The following is an 18,872-nucleotide window of genomic DNA, read 5'->3' on the forward strand; positions in this document are numbered from 1 at the left end:
CGGTAGAGTTTCCACAGAAGTACTTAGAGAGTGAGAAACAGTATGAACAAAGAGAGTAAAAGTAAACCATGGAGGGTCTTAAAGGAGTTTAGGCTATCCAGTTCAAAAGTTGAGCAGGCATTTGGAACTGGGAGGGAGCGGGGTGGGATAATGTACAGGTTAGCAATAGAAATTTATACTAGACTAGTTCCTGATTTTCCCCCCTTTGCCCCATTTGTATGTCATTGCTGAAGAATTCTGAGTTACTTTAGAAATGTTAGATGAATTTAGCTACGTAGGTTGTTTTTATAATAGGCCCACTGCCAAGTGAAAATTTATTCAATGCTTGTTGGTCTCTGAAATGAAATGCAAATCTTAAGAGCTTTACGTTTTTGTTTTTATTTCCCTTGACATTCTTCTTTTTTTCTTTTTGAATTTTATTTTACTTATTTTTTTATACAGCAGGTTCTTATTAGTCATCCATTTTATACACATCAGTGTATACATGTCAGTCACAATCACCCAATTCATCACACCACAACCCCCACCCCCAGCTGCTTTCCCCGCTTGGTGTCCTTTGACATTCTTTTTTATTATGTTCTTTCTCCAGTTTTGTTCATTTTCATATACTTACACCATGAACATTTCCTTAGGTGGTGAAAGTGCTGTGATTTCCTCATAGTCAAAGGGAAGGAATACTATATTGTTAACCTTTTAAAGGACAACTGATCTTAACTACAAAATGGCTGTTAAACATAGTCCTTTCCCTGGAAGGCTTTTTCTTAATCTTTATCCTTTTCCTAACACAGCTGGAGAAATTTGAACTCAAGTGTTTTTAATGTCTTCATGCATATTAAGGATTTTCATTGAATTTTTCACTTCTATTAAACTTTTGTACTTTGTAGGACAGATAGTCCTTAAAATCAGTATTGAAAACCATAGATCTTTTACTAAAGTATACAGTACTTTAATCACTAAATTCTGATGTTTTTATTTATTTATTTTTAATTTTATTTTATGGCTGTGCCACGTGGCATGTGAGTTCTTAATTCCCTGACCAGGAATCGAACCCTCGCCCCCTGCATTGGAAGGGTGGAGTCTTAACCACTGTACCATCAGGGAGGTCCCATAAATTCTGATGTTTTTAGAAGTTGGTTAACCATCAGCTTCTATCCCAGCAGACTAAAGGAGTGGTTTTAGAATATCTGGAATGAATATATGAAACTATCAATACATCCACTATATTACTTTTCAGTATAACTATGTTATTTAGGTTTTTGTCAGTTATTCTGAACTAGACATCAGTTGGCAAAATTCCTTTCTAATCCCTCTCCTTTTTTTTACTCTCAGGTACCAGTGTACATCTCAGTCTAGATAATTGTCAATCATAATACTGTTTTCCCAGTCTCCAGGAAGTAAATTAAAGTAGCCAAGACTATAGTGTCAGGTTTTTAATTTGGACTTAAGCCCCTTGGTTATGTATCCTTCACTCCCCCATAATTATGCTATCATCAAATTACCTGTTGCTGCTATGTAAACAGTAAAATGAAATCTCTTTCAAGAGAGTCTGCTCTAAATGTAAGCACTCCAACATTGGGGAAAATGCCACCCTCCTCCTACCCCTTTCTCACACTGTTTTGATTTTCAGTCTGACTCAGAGGAAGGAAATAACTTTTTCGTTGTGTCAAACCTTGTCTAATGTTAGTCTAATAAGAAATAACTAACTAGTGTATAAGCTCATTTATCTTAAGTAGATATGATTCCATGTTCTTATTACATTTAAGTATTTAACTTGAGATAATAGAATATTAAACAAACTTCCTTAGTTTATTGGACTGTTTGGCCTGTAGTGGTAAAATTGCTGCTATTTTACTTTTGTAAAAGTCTCCAGTTTTTCCAGACTAAATTTTTACATCTTCCATCTTGACTGTTTTAAAAGAAAAAAAATGTTTAGTTTGGTTAGTTTTTAAGTTGTTTCCTTGGAGTAGCTCTTCAAGAAAAAGAAAAAAACATAATTATATCAGAATTTTACTACCAAATACTAAAATAATTCTGCCAAAATATCATAACTTTGAAGTGTAAAGAGATCTGGAAGAAGAAGGTAAAGTTAGTATTAATCTTATCTGTACCTTCTTTGGAATGCATTTTTAATGCAACATTGTGTAAGGTTATGTAGCCTATTGTATCTTAGATATTTATTAGAGAGACTTTTACTATTTACTTACTAGCATCATTTTGAACAGAAATAACTATACTGGGAGTTATAAACATTATTTACACTATATTTTTAAGTGATTTTAATTCACCCTAAGCCAAGGAAGTAAATTTTACAAATCAGAAATGTTATTTATATTGATTGTTATTTTGTATGTTAAACATAGTACCTAATCTTTCAGAAGGAAATAGTTCCAAATACAAGTGGAGTTGTTGATCCTCTTCCCTTTCTTCCTTTCTTGTTTCCTGTCTGCCATTTGTTCATGTCTTGAGTTCACACTGTACAGGGAAATAACTCCTTCATGAGTCATTTTCATTTTGGAATGTGTTTTTCAGTATTCTTCAAAGTGTAGAGAAAGTAGTCTTCTATCCCTGTTCCCCTTCAGCCTGCCTTCCAGATAAGCACTTACCTAAACAGATAAGCACTTTTCTTAGTGTGTGTGTGTCCTATCTTTATTGTATATACAAGCAAATACAATGTATATTATCTTCCTCTTCACACAAATGATAATATACACACATCTGTACCTTTACCTTTAAGGATCTTCAAGATACATTGCTTCCATCTCAGTACACAGAAAAGCATCCTTACGGGTTTTTTTAATAAATGGCTAGTATTAAATTGAATGGATGACTATACTGTGATTTATTTAACCCCTTCCCTATTGCTAATCAAAAGCCTGCTGTTATAAAGTGTTGTAATGAGTAGTTTTGTAAATACATTATTTCCTATGTATGCAAAAATATCTATAGGATAAATTCCCACTTGTAGGATTATTGGCTCAAAGAGTGAATGGTGTGTTGTGTATAAAATTTATTAGATATAACCAAATTGCTCTCTATAAGAGTTATACCATTATACCACTTTGCACCAGCACTGTAAGAGAACGCCCATTTTCCCACAGCCTCACTAACTGTCTATTAAATTTTAGTATGTTTGCCAGTCTGTTTAGGGAAATAATATCACATTCTAGTTTTCATCTCTATTTTTATTATGAATGAGATGTTCAGTATTTTTTCATGTCTTGTGAATGTTCGTGTGAATTCTACCCATGTTTCTATTTGGGCTTCTTGTCTTACAGATTCCTAGAAGTACTTTATATTTTAGGGAAATTATTAAAGAAGCTTTTTAAATACATATATTTTTTGAGGCATATAGTTAGAAAGTCCTCTCCTACTCCTTTCCAAAATAGTAAAGAAATTCTTCCTAAATAGGCTTTTTTAAGGTCATTAATACAGATGATATGGTTGACTCTGGACAAAGGGGGTCTGAGGTAGGAGAGGGACTTTGTATTGATGGTATACTTTTTTGTGTATACTCTCTGACTTTATTCTTTACCATGTATATGTATATTTTTTAAAACTTTTATTTTGAGTAATTATAGATTAATAAGTTGCAAAAAAAAGTGCAGGGAGGTCTCATGTACCCCTTTGCCCAGTTCTCCCCCAGTGATAACATCTTGCATGGCTATAGTATAATACCCGAAGCCAGGAAATTGATGTTGGTATAATCCACAGCATGTGTCCTTTTTTCCTCTTTTTAAATATTCTTTTCTGGTCAGGATTTTGACCTGAAATTAATTAGATGAATGTGAAATATGCTGAGGGCATTGGTGAGCAAAGTTTTTATAGATGATAAAAACAAATATCAATCTTCATATAAGTATTTAGCTCAGTTTTTAGTAGTTCCTTGGTAAAAAGCTTTTTTCACAGTAAGATTGGTTACTTGAGAAAATAATAACATTTAGTTTTGTGAGTAGCCATTTTCCCTGCTTGTTTAGCATGAATAATAGCTTTTATCATCCACAAAAATCACTTATTTTATGTTACTGATAATAAAAATCTCCATGGGGCCTTTTTGTGAGTTTTTTAAATCATGAAATTAAACAGGTTGTTTTTACATTGGTAGAACTTATGGTTAATAATTAGAATATGTACAATTTTGAGTTCTTAGCTTAATTTACTGTTAACTTTGTCTAATAGTTTTATTCTTAACCACAGAGGTTTGCATTTGGCCAGAGATTGTCTACATGAATTTTATCTATTTAGGCTCTTTTTTGGAAGGAGGATTGTTATTTGCTCTTAAATTGTGTTAAAGTGTAAATGTTTTTTTAAATTTGTCTTACAGAAGGGTGATGGATTTTTTTTTCTTTTTAACCTTGATAGGCTTGCTGAGCTGTAGATTCATTAGATTTATTTTTTTGCAATCAGTGACTTAACAGTTTCTTTCTAAAAAGCAAAACATACATTTCTTAGAGAAGAGGCAAAATGTTGCCCAGATTAGAATTAAAGCATTTTTAGCACTAATGATGTTACAGAGTTTATTGCAATGGGGCAAGGGGATTAAGGTTGTAGATGATTTACTGGAAACAGTACCTGATTCCTGAGGACTGGCCTCCAAGAAAGATTGTAGCTTCAACTTGTAAGTTTAAGAAGAATTGATTTTACCTGGTTTGGGTAAGGGGGCTTTAACATAAGTATTGATATACGAGATTTGCCAACTCAAATAAGTTCTCATCACAAAACATTTTATTTTGTAATTTGGGGAATTCCTGTAGTGGATTTTTAATTGTGTTGTGATTCAACAGAAAGTTAGGAGGGTCTTGGAGTAAAGCAAGGTAAATTTTTTTTATAATATTCTGCATATAGATCCATATAATCTTAAGATATCTTCATCTTTCTAACAAACCAAAAGAATGTTTTAGTCCTTAGCAAATAGGTGAACTATGCTGGCTGTCTAAAGATCACTGAGCAAGTCCCTTTTCTAAGAAGTGACCTCCCTTGTTTTCAGAGCTGAACCTCTTCTAGGAATATGCTAGATAAGATACATGGCATATTATGAACATAGTTTAATCTTTGGATCCACGGTTATGGTTTGACAACTAACATTTGGTGCTTGGTTAAAGCACTTTTCACAATGTACACAACGCTGGATTTCTTCTAGGTCATTATAGATAGTTGGCTTTCTTCCTTTCACAATCTGACTGTTATGATAGGAAAAGCATATGTTTTGACATTAATTAGGTTAGGTTTTAATCCTCTCCCTAGGGTTGTGTCTGAATAAGTTACTTGGCTTCAGTTACCTCAACTGTAAAGTGAGAGTGTTGCTCAGGCTTGTAGTAAGGACTCACTTAAGCAGTGTGTGCTGCCATGAAGTGGGCAGTCATTTGTGTTCTTTTCCTCTACCCTGTTGCTTTGTTAATAAGCATTTGTGAGATTTCCCTGGCGGTCCAGTGGTTAAGACTCAGCACTTCCACTGCAGGGGGCACAGATTGGATCCCTGGTCAGGGAACTAAGATCCCACATGCTGTGCGGTTGTGGCCAATAAATAAATAAATTTTTTTTAATAAGCATTTGTATTGAGGAGAAAGGAGAAGAAAGACAACGTAGCCAAAATGTAATAGAGAAGAAGTTTGCACTATTTTTATCTTAAACAGTAGCCATGATGTCTCTGTCCACATTAATAAAGAAAAAAGTTGATTTCTCATAAAAAAATTTTCTTAAATGTGAGATCAAGTTAGCCTAACTGTGCCCTCACTGGTTTTAATTTTTAGAGAGGCAAGACAGGATGATTTGCAGAGTCACTGAGCTAAGAGCAAAGATGAAACAGTTAGCCTATTAAGAAGGATGTGGGCTTCCCTGGTGGCACAGTGGTTGAGAGTCCGCCTGCCAATGCAGGGTACACGGGTTCGTGCCCCAGTCCGGGAAGATCCCACATGCTGCAGAGTGGCTGGGCCCGTGAGCCATGGCCGCTGAGCCTGCGCGTCCGGAGCCTGTGCTCCGCAGCGGGAGAGGCCACAACAGTGAGAGGCCCGCGTAACGCAAAAAAAAAAAAAAAAAAAGTCATTTAGTCATTCTTTTTTTCCCATAGTTCTGTATTTCTGTCCGTTCCCTCCATACCCACAGTTTTTTATTCATCTAGTGAATGCTAATCCAGTTACGATTTTATTCTAAAAGAGAGACCCATAGTAACAGAAAGTTTCTTTCTTTTTAAAAATTATCCCTTTTTATATAGCACTCTGTAGTTTAACAGAATAGTTACAAAGTCTTAGGAAGCCTTCCCTTCAGGAACTTAAGTTCGGAAACTGGTTAATCATCTAGTTATAGTGTGGTGAATACAATAATAAGAAAGAAAACAAGGCCTAATACTATAACATTAGGTCAGGGGAAAAAATGAAAGGAAATTATTCATTCTGCTTCAGCTGATCATTCTCATTTTAAAAGAGCATAAAGCCCAAACCACTATGTTGACTTTGAACACAATGGAAAACTTGTTTCCCTCATTGAAACAATATTCTTAAACCATGTTCTGGGATCTTGAAATAGAATACGCTCTTATTTGTTTATATTTAAAACTACCACATTGGTATCTTTATAAAAAATCAGGCTATTTAAGGCAGTGGTTCTCAAACTTTAGTTTCTTTCAAATCACCTGGAGGAGTTATTAAAATAGATTTCTTGGGTCCCACCTCAAAAGTATCTAATTCAGTAGGTCTGAGTGGACCCGAATATTTACATTTCTAACAGGTACCCAGATGATGCTGCTGGCTCCTGGTCCAGGGACCACACGTGGAGAGCTACTGATTTATTCAAACTCAAAAAAATGTAATGGCTTCCTAACATGAACCAGTAATCGTTTCTAATCCAATTACTATCATATTGACTCTTTCAGTATACATTTGAGCTCCTATGTGCCAAGCACTGTTCACTTCTTCACAGAGGTGAAGAAGATAATCCACCTCCCTCAAGGAGCTCAGTCTAATAGAGTTAACAGTGGTAGTATTATTTAAACTCACTTAATCCTCACAGGAGTTTTGTGGATTGGGGTATATAATCCTTATTTTAGGTTAAAAAAAAAAAAAAAAAACAAGGTCTAGAAAGGTAAAATAATTTCCTAGAATTCACAGTGAGTACATGGAGGAGCCAGAATTTCCCGGTTATGCACTATAAAAAGTTTGTGATGATTTTAGTGGGCCACAAACGGGATGGAATATTTGGTTCTACCTTAGGAAGTCAGAAGGTGTTGCAGAAGAGGTGGCACTGAGCATCTTAAGGAACAAGTTAAAGATAGCCAGATGAATTGGAACTGTGAGCATTTCCAGCTGAGGGAGCAGTTTCTGCAAAGCCATGGAAACCTGAGAGAACATATGTTCCACAGACTGCAAATAGCTATGTAAGACCATAACACAATATACCAGATGGGGTATGAGAGTAAAGGAGAGCATAGAAGGCTGAGGTCAAGGTCGTAAAGGGTTTTGTATACAAGGCTAAGAAATTTTTTAAGTAGAGTTAGGTTTTTTTATTATTATTACTCTTCTAATTTCCATTTCTAAGCCAGTGGTTCTCAAAGTATGATTTGTCTGGCAGCAGAATTGGCATCACCTGGAAACTTGTTAGAAATGCAAGTTCCTGGGCCCGACCCCAGACCTACTGAATCTGAAAGGTGGAGCCCAGCAATCTGTGTTTTAATAAAACATCTAGATGACTCTGGTACATGCTAAAGTTTGAGAACCTCTGCAGTAGGTTGTAGGATTCTTGATAACAGCCTTCAGAGTGGCCAAAGGTGACTATAGTGATAGTAATTGTATCTGTGACTGATTTGATTCTGTTGAAGTACAGTGTTTAACAAAATTGGAATAGTAATACCTTTTAAGGGACACATACCTTCAACATGACCCATTTATACTTTGCAAACCTGTTCCTCCGTAGCAGTAAAAGACATCTGAGCCAGGACTAGAGGTTATTATATCAGCAAAGAATAGGATGCTAATTATTGTTCCTTAGCTGAGGGAATGGTTTGGAAACTGACTAGGTTTTGTTTTAATTATCAAAAAAGAAGAAGAAATAAACCTTTTTTAAAGGTTTTTGAGGTTTATTTGGGTTTTTTGTTTTGTTTGCTCATTAATATGAAAAACTGATGTTAAAGTTAGCATTTAAGATATTCTATTTAAAACTGATGTGTTAAAAGAATTGAATGGGGCTTCCCTGGTGGCGCAGTGGTTGAGAGTCTGCCTGCCCATGCAGGGGACATGGGTTCGTGCCCCGGTCCGGGAGGATCCCACATGCCGCGGAGCGGCTGGGCCCGTGAGCCATGGCCGTTGAGCCTGCGCTTCCAGAGGCTGTGCTCCGCCACAGGAGAGGCCCCAACAGTGAGAGGCCCACTTACCGCAAAAAAAAAAAAAAAAAAAAAAGAATTGAATGTATTTAAGTCATGAAATGACTAAAACTATTTCATTTTTTCCTTGACATAGAAGTAAAAAGTAAAGTATAATCTAGGATTCTCAGGCAAATTCTAATCTAAATGCTTATCACTATCTTTTTTGCCAAATTATGACCAGTGTTTGGTGAATTCATCTATGTGGTGTCTGAATTGAACTTTACATTAAAGTTTATATAGTTCTGTAGTTTATAGTTACATGAAGCCATACTTTGCTCTCTACAAGCATTTACAGCCTAACATATATAAGTATTTATTAATGATCTATATATCCTTTCCAGTTATTAGGTATACAGAAGCCCCTTTTCGTCTTAGCAACAGCAGCAAGAAGTGAAGTAGTATGCTGTAATTAATGTGGCTAATGCTCAGATAAACAAGCTTTGTGTTTTCCACGCACTGACTCGGGATTTAAAAGTTCAAAGTCCACTGAGGCATTGACAGCAGCCCCTTCATTTTACAGATGAGGAAACTGAGGTCCAGGGAAGTTAAATAGTTGATTACTGATGGTCATATAGGTAGTGAGTAGCAGAACCAGGATTATAACCAGATCTACTTAGATTATAATAAAAAAGGCACCACTACATCAGACAGGATATTTCTGAGGCTCAGTCTGATAGAACATTGAGGGTCCACATCATCTAAAGCAAAATAGTCTTCAGATATATTAGCACCTAAATTTAGCACTACACACTAAATGAAGAGTATGTAGTAAAAGTTTTGTATAAAAATGGTTTAAAGACAGTAGATTAACATACCCGATTTATATTTACAAGAAGATCTAATAACTATTCTTTAAAGTTTACAAAAACACCAAGAAAAGGATATAGATCCTCGCTACATACATGGGAAAATATAAACTGCCAAAGAGAACAATTATTCAACTTCCTGTGTCATTATCACAGAAATGCTAAGGTGATATTTAAACTTGGGATGTACTTACCAGCTAGACTATTTCCAAATATTTCTAGGAAAAATTGGTCTAAACCACATACCTTAGTAGGTGATTTTTGCCAGCTGATAAACTAGTCAAAGCATACAGGTCTGCCAGAATGTTGAGTTCCTTGTTAACCAACCCTGCAAGTACTGCTTGCCCAAAAGCCCTCTGAATCATTTTTACAAGCCATTTTTTAAAATTTAAAAACCAGACATTAAAATATAAAATCTATAGTAGAAAAGTCATCATCTGAATTTAATGCAATAAGTAACCACTGGAATTTCTACATGAAAGGCAATTAGAATATATAGTTGGTAAATGAAGAGATGTGGAGAGGGTACTGTTCATTCAAAATGTATCTTAAGTTCACTGAGAACTTCTGGATAGAATTGGGAGTTACTTTTTAAAGTAGCATATATATATCATTGGCAAATTAGAAATATTGAAACTACAAAGATTTTTACAAGCCATCTGTTTATTGAGATCATTTTCAAAACGAGAGCTCTGAGTATGAAATTGTGAGAATAGACTAATAATCTATTTTAAATTACTATTTTTGGTTTTAAGTAAAACACAATTGTTTTTAATTATTTTAAGAGTTGGAAGGAAGCTTACATTTTTTAGAATAATTTAATGAAATATTCTAATTTTTTCCAGTGCATCTGGGGGAGGTGGTGTAGCCATTGACAACAAAATAGAACAAGCAATGGTAAGTAAAAATTTATAGTCCTCTCATTTCAGAGATTGTTGGGTTTCATCAATTCTAAAAAACAAATACCTAATTTCTTTAAACCAAAATGACCAAAGTGTATTTTTTGATAATGAGATTTGGTTGAAAATGCTAGAATGTTGAGAATTTTTAGTCTAGAAATACCAGTGGAATAGATATTTCCCCTACTTGAACATGTTACATTTCATGCCATTTTTGGGAATATACATAATCAACATTCATTTGATCCCCTAAGTATCTCAGCATCAAAAATAATTTAGAGACAAAAGACTATTAAAATGAAAACTTCAGCTGGAAATCTTTTCCATCCTTTGGTTATTTACAATGACTGTTTTACTCAGCTTTAATAAATAGACTTGTTTCTGTTGATTCTGATTCTGATTTCTGCTATTACTATCAATTTTTTGATTTTCTTAAAGATATTCTACTCATATTACTTAAAATATTTTGATTCAAGTTATTAAAACCATAGATACATTATAAATAAAGGCCATTGATCTCAAACTATTTTTTTTTTTAATCCTGAGGTTTTAAAGTTGGAAATTGCAGGTCACTTTGTCTCTTAAAGCAGTACTATAACTGGTTTATTATCAGATGGTTTAATATCCTTTGTTCTCTTCATCTGACATCTAAATATATGATTTTAAACTTTTTTTTTAATTCTAAGCTTATATTAATTGACAGTTTAAGGAGCTGGTATTTTTTGAAATCACTCCAAACTTTGAAAATAGAATCCTGGGCTTGCTGCCCTCGTTGGGAACTAGAGTTTTTCTACCCCATCTTCCTTAGTGTCAGTCAAGAAACAGTAGAAACATTAAAAGCAAGAGCAGGAAAACTATATAAATGTAGTTTAAATAAACTATATTTATATTTATAGTATAAATATAAACTACATAAAACTGCCTAATGTTTATAAGGCACCAGGTAGGCTAGAACCAAATAGCAACTCCTTTCCCTTTCACTCTTTTTGACATTCCTAATTTTGTTCTTCACAGGATCTGGTGAAAAGCCATTTGATGTATGCAGTAAGAGAAGAAGTGGAAGTTCTAAAGGAACAAATAAAAGAATTAGTTGAAAGAAACTCTTTACTTGAACGAGAAAATGCACTGTTAAAATCTCTTTCAAACAATGATCAGTTATCCCAACTCCCAGCCCAACAGGCCAATGCTGGTAGCACTTCTCAACAGCAAGCAGTGATAGCACAGCCTCCGCAGCCAACGCAGCCTCCGCAGCAGCCGAATGTGTCCTCAGCATAAAGCTTTCTTGCCTCATTAAGAAAAAAACCGAAAGCAGTCTATCCTTGTGTGCCACTGGTGTTCTTTCCGCTTTATACGAAAGCAAGTAGCCATGCTTCAGTTGTGTGTTTGGCCTTTTCAGTATTAGACAATCATTCTACAAGAGCTTCTCCTCTCTTTGAGATGTCATGCAGTGCTGTTGATGTCCAGTTTATGTCATCAGTACACAAGGAGAATAATAGACGGGGTGTATTAAAGAGAGCAGAGTTAGCATTTTACCTGGTGCGCACGAGTGGGGTCTTCTAAGAGCTTTGGTGGCTCTCCCATGTTTCCTATTATCCATGGATTTACCCTGAGCCTTCCTATCGCATTATAAATAACAGTTCATCTAAAGAGCCACTTTTCTTTCAATATCAGTAACATTTGCCTACATAAGTTTTCATTTATTTGTGTTTTATTTATTACAGGGCTGCTATTTTCATAATGTACATGAACAATGTCACAGAACTTCTTTAATTTTTTTGAATAATTATAAGTATCAGTAAAGGAATTGAAAGACAGGATTGCATTTAATAGATGAAATGTTTAGGCAATAATTGAACAAAAGAATCCTGGCATATTTCTAACACTAATGGCAATTTACCTTCGGTATTTATTTTCAGTAGTAAAGACCCAGCTTGAATGTAAATTTTGTATAGTGTAAGTATGAAGAACATAGTGCAACTGTACAGGTAGTCACCAGTTATTGTGATATAATAAATAATTGGGCTATTTTGATGAAGAAAACTTTGTTCATTTGTTTCTACTTTCTAATAGAGAAATTGCCACGATTCCTCTGCTTTTTGACATTTCGTATGACTTTTTTTTTCGGGTGGGAATAAAAAGCTGTGAAATTGTTCAACCTACTTTGTAACCAAAGAAGCAAAGCTGTGTAATGGAGTTTTTTTGTTTTTTGTTTTTTTTTTTTATAATGCACATTCTTTATGTATTTTTATTTAGTGTTCTCTCGGTCACAATTTTCTTTGCTGTCTAGCATGATCTGCATGACCTATAATCTTTGAACCACTTTCGTACCTCATGTTTTTATCCAGCACTCTTATTGTAATATGTACTAGTCTGTGAACAATGTCAAATAAAAAAGAACGAACAGGTAGTATGGTGGAGCTGAGCTAGTGTACTATACACTAGTTGTAAAAAAAAAAAAAATAATGAAGTGAGCCATCTTTTTGTTCATTTAAAATGGTGTTTTGAATTTCGTATGCAGAAAACGTTTTGTTACATTGCAGATTTTAATGTATTTAATAAATGCAACATGCAGATTAAGTGCAGTGTATACTGAGTATTTAAATTAAAATGTACATTTCATAAATACAGTTTCAAGAGAAAGCATCATTTTGTGTATACTAACACATTAAGTATATGTCAGAAATTGATGTATAAATATATATTTTAACACATTTTCTGAAATTAAACTGCAGTTTTGTTGAAATATTTGGCTCTATATGTGTTCAAAATTTAATTTGATTAGATTTGTATTTTCAGAGTTCCAAATATTCCTTCAATGAAAACCTATGTTATTAATGACTTAATGATGGTTCTTAAATTTTCAAAGTAAAATAATTTAAAGAATGCAAGAATGGTGAGCAATATTTGTACTCAATATTCATATTATGTCAATGACATTTAAGTAGGAAATCCTTGTCTACCAGAACTTTTACTTGAATTCAGAAAGGTGCCTGTAGAAATTAACATGCTCTGTATCTATAGCCAACTAGCTAATCAGGAGTTAATAAGAAACAATAGTTAGGTCTTTGCATTAAAAGAAGATAAATAAGTGTTCTTTATCTATCTAAAATTAAAACTTAAATAAGTCACAAACTAAATGCATAAAATCAGAGTGTACATGGGATTTCCAATTATTTTATATTCTAGTTATGCTGCAGGATATATTCACAAAAAACACAATTTTAATGTTAATAGAAATAACTAAAGGAACTAAGTACTTAGGCTTGAAGAAGCAACCTAAAGATATGAAGTAAGATTTTTTAATAGAGCCATCCCAGGTGAACTAGAAAGTGAAACTTTTACGTTGGAATGTTAACCAAAAGGCTCACTGTCAAGTGCAAACAGTGTGATATTTAATACAGATGGAAAAAAACGTATTAGAAAAGGTTGGGGTTTATGTGAAAATATAAATTTTGGTGTTGGGGTAGAAAAACACATTATAAATGCTAAAGTAATAGTCACAAAGGAAATGATTAATATGCTTTAAATGGTAATTAAAAGCAATTATCACTACTACATTAAAAAATCACGATAGAAGAGAGAACATGAATAGTTCACAGAAGAAATAAATGGCAGTTTCTAAAGGTTCACCCTCTAGTAACTTAAGAAATACAAGTTAACATTTAACGAATTATTTGTCCTTCAAATAGCAGGACCTAATGTAGAAAGGCAAGCTTTCCTGTGAACTTCTAGAAAGTAAGATGGCAAAATGTATCGAGCCTTAAATAATACACTTTTCAACTTAATGAAATGAGAAGATACTCAACCACTGGTGCCATGTTCAAAAAATGCAAAACTATAGTAGTGCCTGTCCTCTGCTTTCCCAGCTCCCCCCGCTTCTCTTGTATGACCCCCCATACAACCCCAAAAATAGTTGTGAAAGGATGTACATCCAAACCTACTCTCATGAGGTATACCCCCAATCCAAAGTCAGGGACAAACGTAAGGGTGGGAAAGCTATGTGCTTTTCAGCATCAGATATACTGTATATTTGAAAACAACATCAAGCATTCCTCCAAATGATTAGTTTAGGATCTTAAGTAAATTTCAGTTTTTCCTCAATATTTAGGGTCTCTAGTTAGCTGGAATATTAATTTATTGAGATGCCAATTTGGGAGCACAGTCTTGTATGAATGCCATCTGTAATTTTCTTGGTGAAATGCTCATAGACCAAGGTGCCACATAAGTGTTCTGTTGGTTTACTTCAACCAACCACAAAATCATAGGTAGAAAATGTTTCTGATATGGCAATGTGTCTTCAGTACAAACCTAATTTTCCCCAAAGAAAAATCATTTCAAGTAGCTACAATGTGATTTTATAGCTTGATCTACACCTCCCTCCAAGAAATAGAGGGATTGTGAGATATTAAATATATGGTTACTCTAACTCATAATTTTTCATTCAAAAATAGCTGGATATTTCCAATGTTCTGAGCTAAGCATAAATAAGTATAAAAACAGGAATGCTTTACCATCAAGCCCTCAGCGATGGGTAATTAAAACTTCCATTATTCACAAAGAATTGTCACAGGTCAGAGATTAGGGTATTTCTCCAAGTTCCAAACCATAGTCACTTCTGGATGTTTAAAACAATGGGAAGTGGGGAGGGTGGGCGCAGTATCCTTCCGATTAGAGTAACCAAAATGCCTATTCATGAGAATTCATCCTTGTAGAGCCAGAAATAAAATACCTAATTTTCTGGAAACAAATTTTTAAGATGGTCTGAAGTCACATATTTTAAAGGAAGCTTTATAGCTCAGTGGCAGGCACTTAGTGACATGACTCAATTCTCTTCAATAATCCTTTAAAAGGACAAAGCCCAGCCCTCAAGTTTCAGGGTTTAATTAAGGATATAGACAAACTAATAGATACGATGCAATAATAAAGACTTGTTATACACAGTCAAGGATGGCTTTGTTAGGGAAGATTTCTTCAAGGAGGTGACACCTGAGTCTTGAAGGTCACAAAAGTAAAACAGTGCTCAAAGGCTTAAAGGAGAGCATAAGCAAAGCTCCTTGAGAAGCCACAGAACTTCCACAGGAGGCACGCAGGCAATGACTGTCTCACTCACCTGAGTAGTTTGGCATCAATTCGGAAAACAGGAATGATTTATTGAATGATTTTAAGCAATGGGATTGTAATCAGAATTGCATTTCAGAAAAATTAATCATTCCAGTGGCACATGAAAGGTAGTTGGAGAGCTAAAACTAGAAACTGAGAAATAATTTAGGAGACAATAATAATCCAGAACAGAAATGATGGATAGGCAAAATTATATAGGCAATCTTGGTTCATGAAGGAAGTTTGTCTTGAGTTCTTCTGTACCATTTTTCTCTCCACAGTGAACATTCCATTCCCAGCATCAGGTGCCTGTTATTTCTTGCTCCAAGGAAAGATCAGAGAGCTCCAAGTCTTAGAAAGTTTAAGACTTTTCTTTCCAACAGCCATATATCTCTATGAAACGAAAGCCTTTGTTTCCTGTTAAAGGAATTTCAAGAATTTAGCAAAGGGGTAGGGGGGACTAGAGGAGCCTTAGCTGTCCCTTTATGCCTCTGTGTAAATCCAGCCCTAAAGGTAAACCAAATTTAGTCCTTTTATAGTGGACTAGGATTAGAATGGCCCAGAAGCATGAATTCAAAGTCTGCCCCTCAGAGCTAGCCCTTCCTCCCGAGAAAGGATAATACGGGTTCTAACCCCATTGCAGATATTGACAGCCTGTCAGAACAGGTTTTGCTAGGCTTTAACCTTTCATTCTTTGACACGATTCAGGTTTCTTTCTGTCCTATAAGCGCCCTGCGTAAACAAAACTGGACCTTTTCTCCCACCTCCTCCTGCCTAGTAATCCATGTTTTTATTTTCTAACAATAGTAATAGTGTATTATTTAGTGATGTGTATTTGCATCCTATTTTTCCCTTTTTGACATTCCGGTATGCATTCCTGTTTCATATATTTCTCTACCAGTTCACAGAATTTTTAATGGTAAAATCTGTTCTTTAAATGCAGGTATTCCTTTCATCAGTAGAGAGATTACTGTAAAGTGTAGTTTAATGATTTCCTTAGTGGTCTACAATTAGGTTGACATGCTGTGTTCACAAATAAAAATGCTAAGTGAGGCACTATACAAAGTAAGTTAAAGGTCAGAGACATCCTTTTTTTTTTTAAGAGAATCATCAAAAATAAAAGTAAGAGTCTTTCAGGATTGGTAATGGTAAGGTAAGGAGCTGGTATTTTGCACTGGCACGATTTACTTGGTCATAGAATTTGTTCAACATACTTGGGTGGTGAGTTAGCTTTATTTTTCCTTCTCCTCACCAGGGGAACTGATAGTTTAAGTAGTTTGGGGACTTTTCCCATAGTCTAATGTCTTGTGTTGAGCTGTAAAACAGAGCAGGAAGTTTATGGGCTAAGGCATTATCCATGAAAGCCAAAGCTACCCCTTTGAAAGAAGGAAGGAAAAGGTGTGCTAACTCAGATCATAAAAATAACTGAATTTTAAAATATGGCAAATGTCACACTTCTACTTTCCTATAAAAAAAGTTGAATTTACCTTCTTTATTTCCTTCTTTTGCATGCCTGAGATATTTCTGTATAACAACTGTAAAGTATGCTTGCCCACTGCAATCCAAAATGTTTTCCAGATCACAGTTCTTACTGTCATTTAACAGGCAAGCAACATATCTATACATAGATTATACCTGAGGAAGTCCACGAACAGCAAGGGAACATTTTTCTCACACTTGGGCATGAATTATCAGGTCAGTGTCTAAATCTAGCGTTCCTACTTTTAAAAAAGAAAACAATATATATATATAATTTAATCAGATGGACAGAAAAAAATAAATATGTATAATTTCATGATGCCCCTGAAGTAAAGGTTTTGTTTTTGAGAAGCTTGAGTTTTATTTTTTATTTTATAGAAACATTGTTGAAATGCAATTCAATTCTATTTCAGTTCAGGTGCTGCATCCTGTACTGGATGTTGGGGATAGAAAGATGAATGAGACATGATTTGTGCACTCCAGGAGCTCATGGTCCAATGTAAAAGTAAAAGCTAGAGTGTCACATTGTTTTTTTCAAAGTATATGTCACAGTTTGTGGACCTCAGGTCATTTGTTGAATGAAAGGTTCTTATAAATGAACAGTAATATTGCCATGCCACATGATACCATTTGACGTTGCCAGGAAAAAAACTTTAAATCACCAAAAAGCTTTAACATCAAATGCTTCTAGAAAGAGGGAAGCTGGTAAAAAGGATTCCATCTCTATATTTAGCCTGTGAGGTGTCCCCTAAAAAAAAAGAACTAATCTGAAAGAGAAGTTTACACATTTCTTAATACTCTGTAGATAACAGAACTGATTTAATTGAATAGAATTTGTGTGTTATGAATTACATCATCGACTGTCTCATAAGGAATACATTCATTATCTTGGCTGATAAAATCAGCTACCGTTCAATGAACCAAGTTAAGAATAACTCAGGTACCTGATGCCAAAATTAAATCTGATAAAGCTGAGAATCCAGAAACAAACACAAATATATATTGAGTAAATGATGAAAGTGACAGTCCAAATCAATAAGGGAAGCATGGATTATTCAACAAATAGTATTAAGACCACATAACCATTTGGGAAAAACAATTTTAGATCTCTAACTCACAAAAATTAAATTCCAGCCAGACTAGCAGTGAGCCTTATGCTTTTTGGTCACATACTCCTTTTAGAAATATCCTTGTGAAAACGCACGTGAGCAAAAAGTTTTACAAATAGGTTATGAAGAGATGCCCAACTTTAGCAAAATAAGGGAAATGCGCATTAAAACCCAAGAGACTATCTCAGATCCAATTGGCAAGTATTTAAAATAAATATGAATCAAGAGTGTGGGGAAACAGGAATCCTACATTGCTGGTGAGCATATAAATTAGCATGGCCACTTTTAAAGGCAGCTGAGTGGTATCCATTACAATTTTAAATTCACATGCCCTGTGACCCAATAATTCCAATATTTAATGAAACACACTTTACATATTTTTGTTCACAAGGTGGCTTGTATAATGATGACTGTTGTACCTTTGGTTGTAATAATATAAAATTGGAAAAACCAAAATATGCATCAAGGGGACGGAGCATGGTACATGTTATAAAATACTAGGCATCAATGAAAAAGGAGAGTCCTACATGCACTGACATGAGATGATCTCTAAGATACAACGTTAAATTTCTTTAAAGTTTAGGGGAAAATGGAAGGACAATACATGAAATCCACAAGATACCATTGATGTTAAAAAACATACCACATCCATTCACATACACAAATACTGTATAGTGTACATCTTAAGTACCTAATTGTGTATTATAAAAATGTACAGAGAAGCTCTGGAAGGGTACTAACCAAACTGTTCACAGTAGTTTGGTGGAGTGCATTAGCTTTACCTGTAATGTCTGATGTTTTTGAGTATGCATTCATGTATTGTTTGTGTAATGACAAATTAATAAATTAGAAATAAAATCAAATAGAAGGTGTTCTCTTCTTGTCACTGCTAAAGTCTCCCGTGGTACTCTGGATCTTATCATCTTCAGCCTTCTCTCCTCCCCACGATTGTTTTTCCCCCTCTCTCCCATTCCTTCTACTTGGCTCTCTCTTCTGGCTTCATCACATCAGTACACACACAGGCTGGGAATGTGCCCCCTCCACTTGCTTTTTCTGTTCCTTCTGCCTTTCTACTTCTTTCGCTTCTGCTCACCACATGTCACATGCAATCTGGTTGGGGTCCCCATTG

General features: G+C 34.7%; 1 protein-coding gene across 2 annotated transcripts in view; it reads left to right on the forward strand.

The window, feature by feature from the left end:
* TSC22D2 (TSC22 domain family member 2) overlaps positions 1 to 18,618 on the forward strand; it is a 54,182-nt gene extending 35,564 nt beyond the window's left edge. For both annotated transcript variants that reach the window (XM_082625545.1, XM_082625546.1), the window contains 2 exons: positions 10,002 to 10,053; positions 11,070 to 18,618. In XM_082625545.1, coding sequence (XP_082481671.1) covers positions 10,002 to 10,053; positions 11,070 to 11,330 — 313 coding nt within the window. In that variant the 3' untranslated portion in view covers positions 11,331 to 18,618. The remainder of the gene's footprint in view (positions 1 to 10,001; positions 10,054 to 11,069) is intronic.
* The last annotated feature ends 254 nt before the right edge of the window (positions 18,619 to 18,872 follow it).

The sequence above is a fragment of the Mesoplodon mirus genome (assembly GCF_964341445.2).
Source record: "Mesoplodon mirus genome assembly, chromosome: 6".
Classification (NCBI taxonomy): Eukaryota; Metazoa; Chordata; class Mammalia; order Artiodactyla; family Ziphiidae; genus Mesoplodon; species Mesoplodon mirus.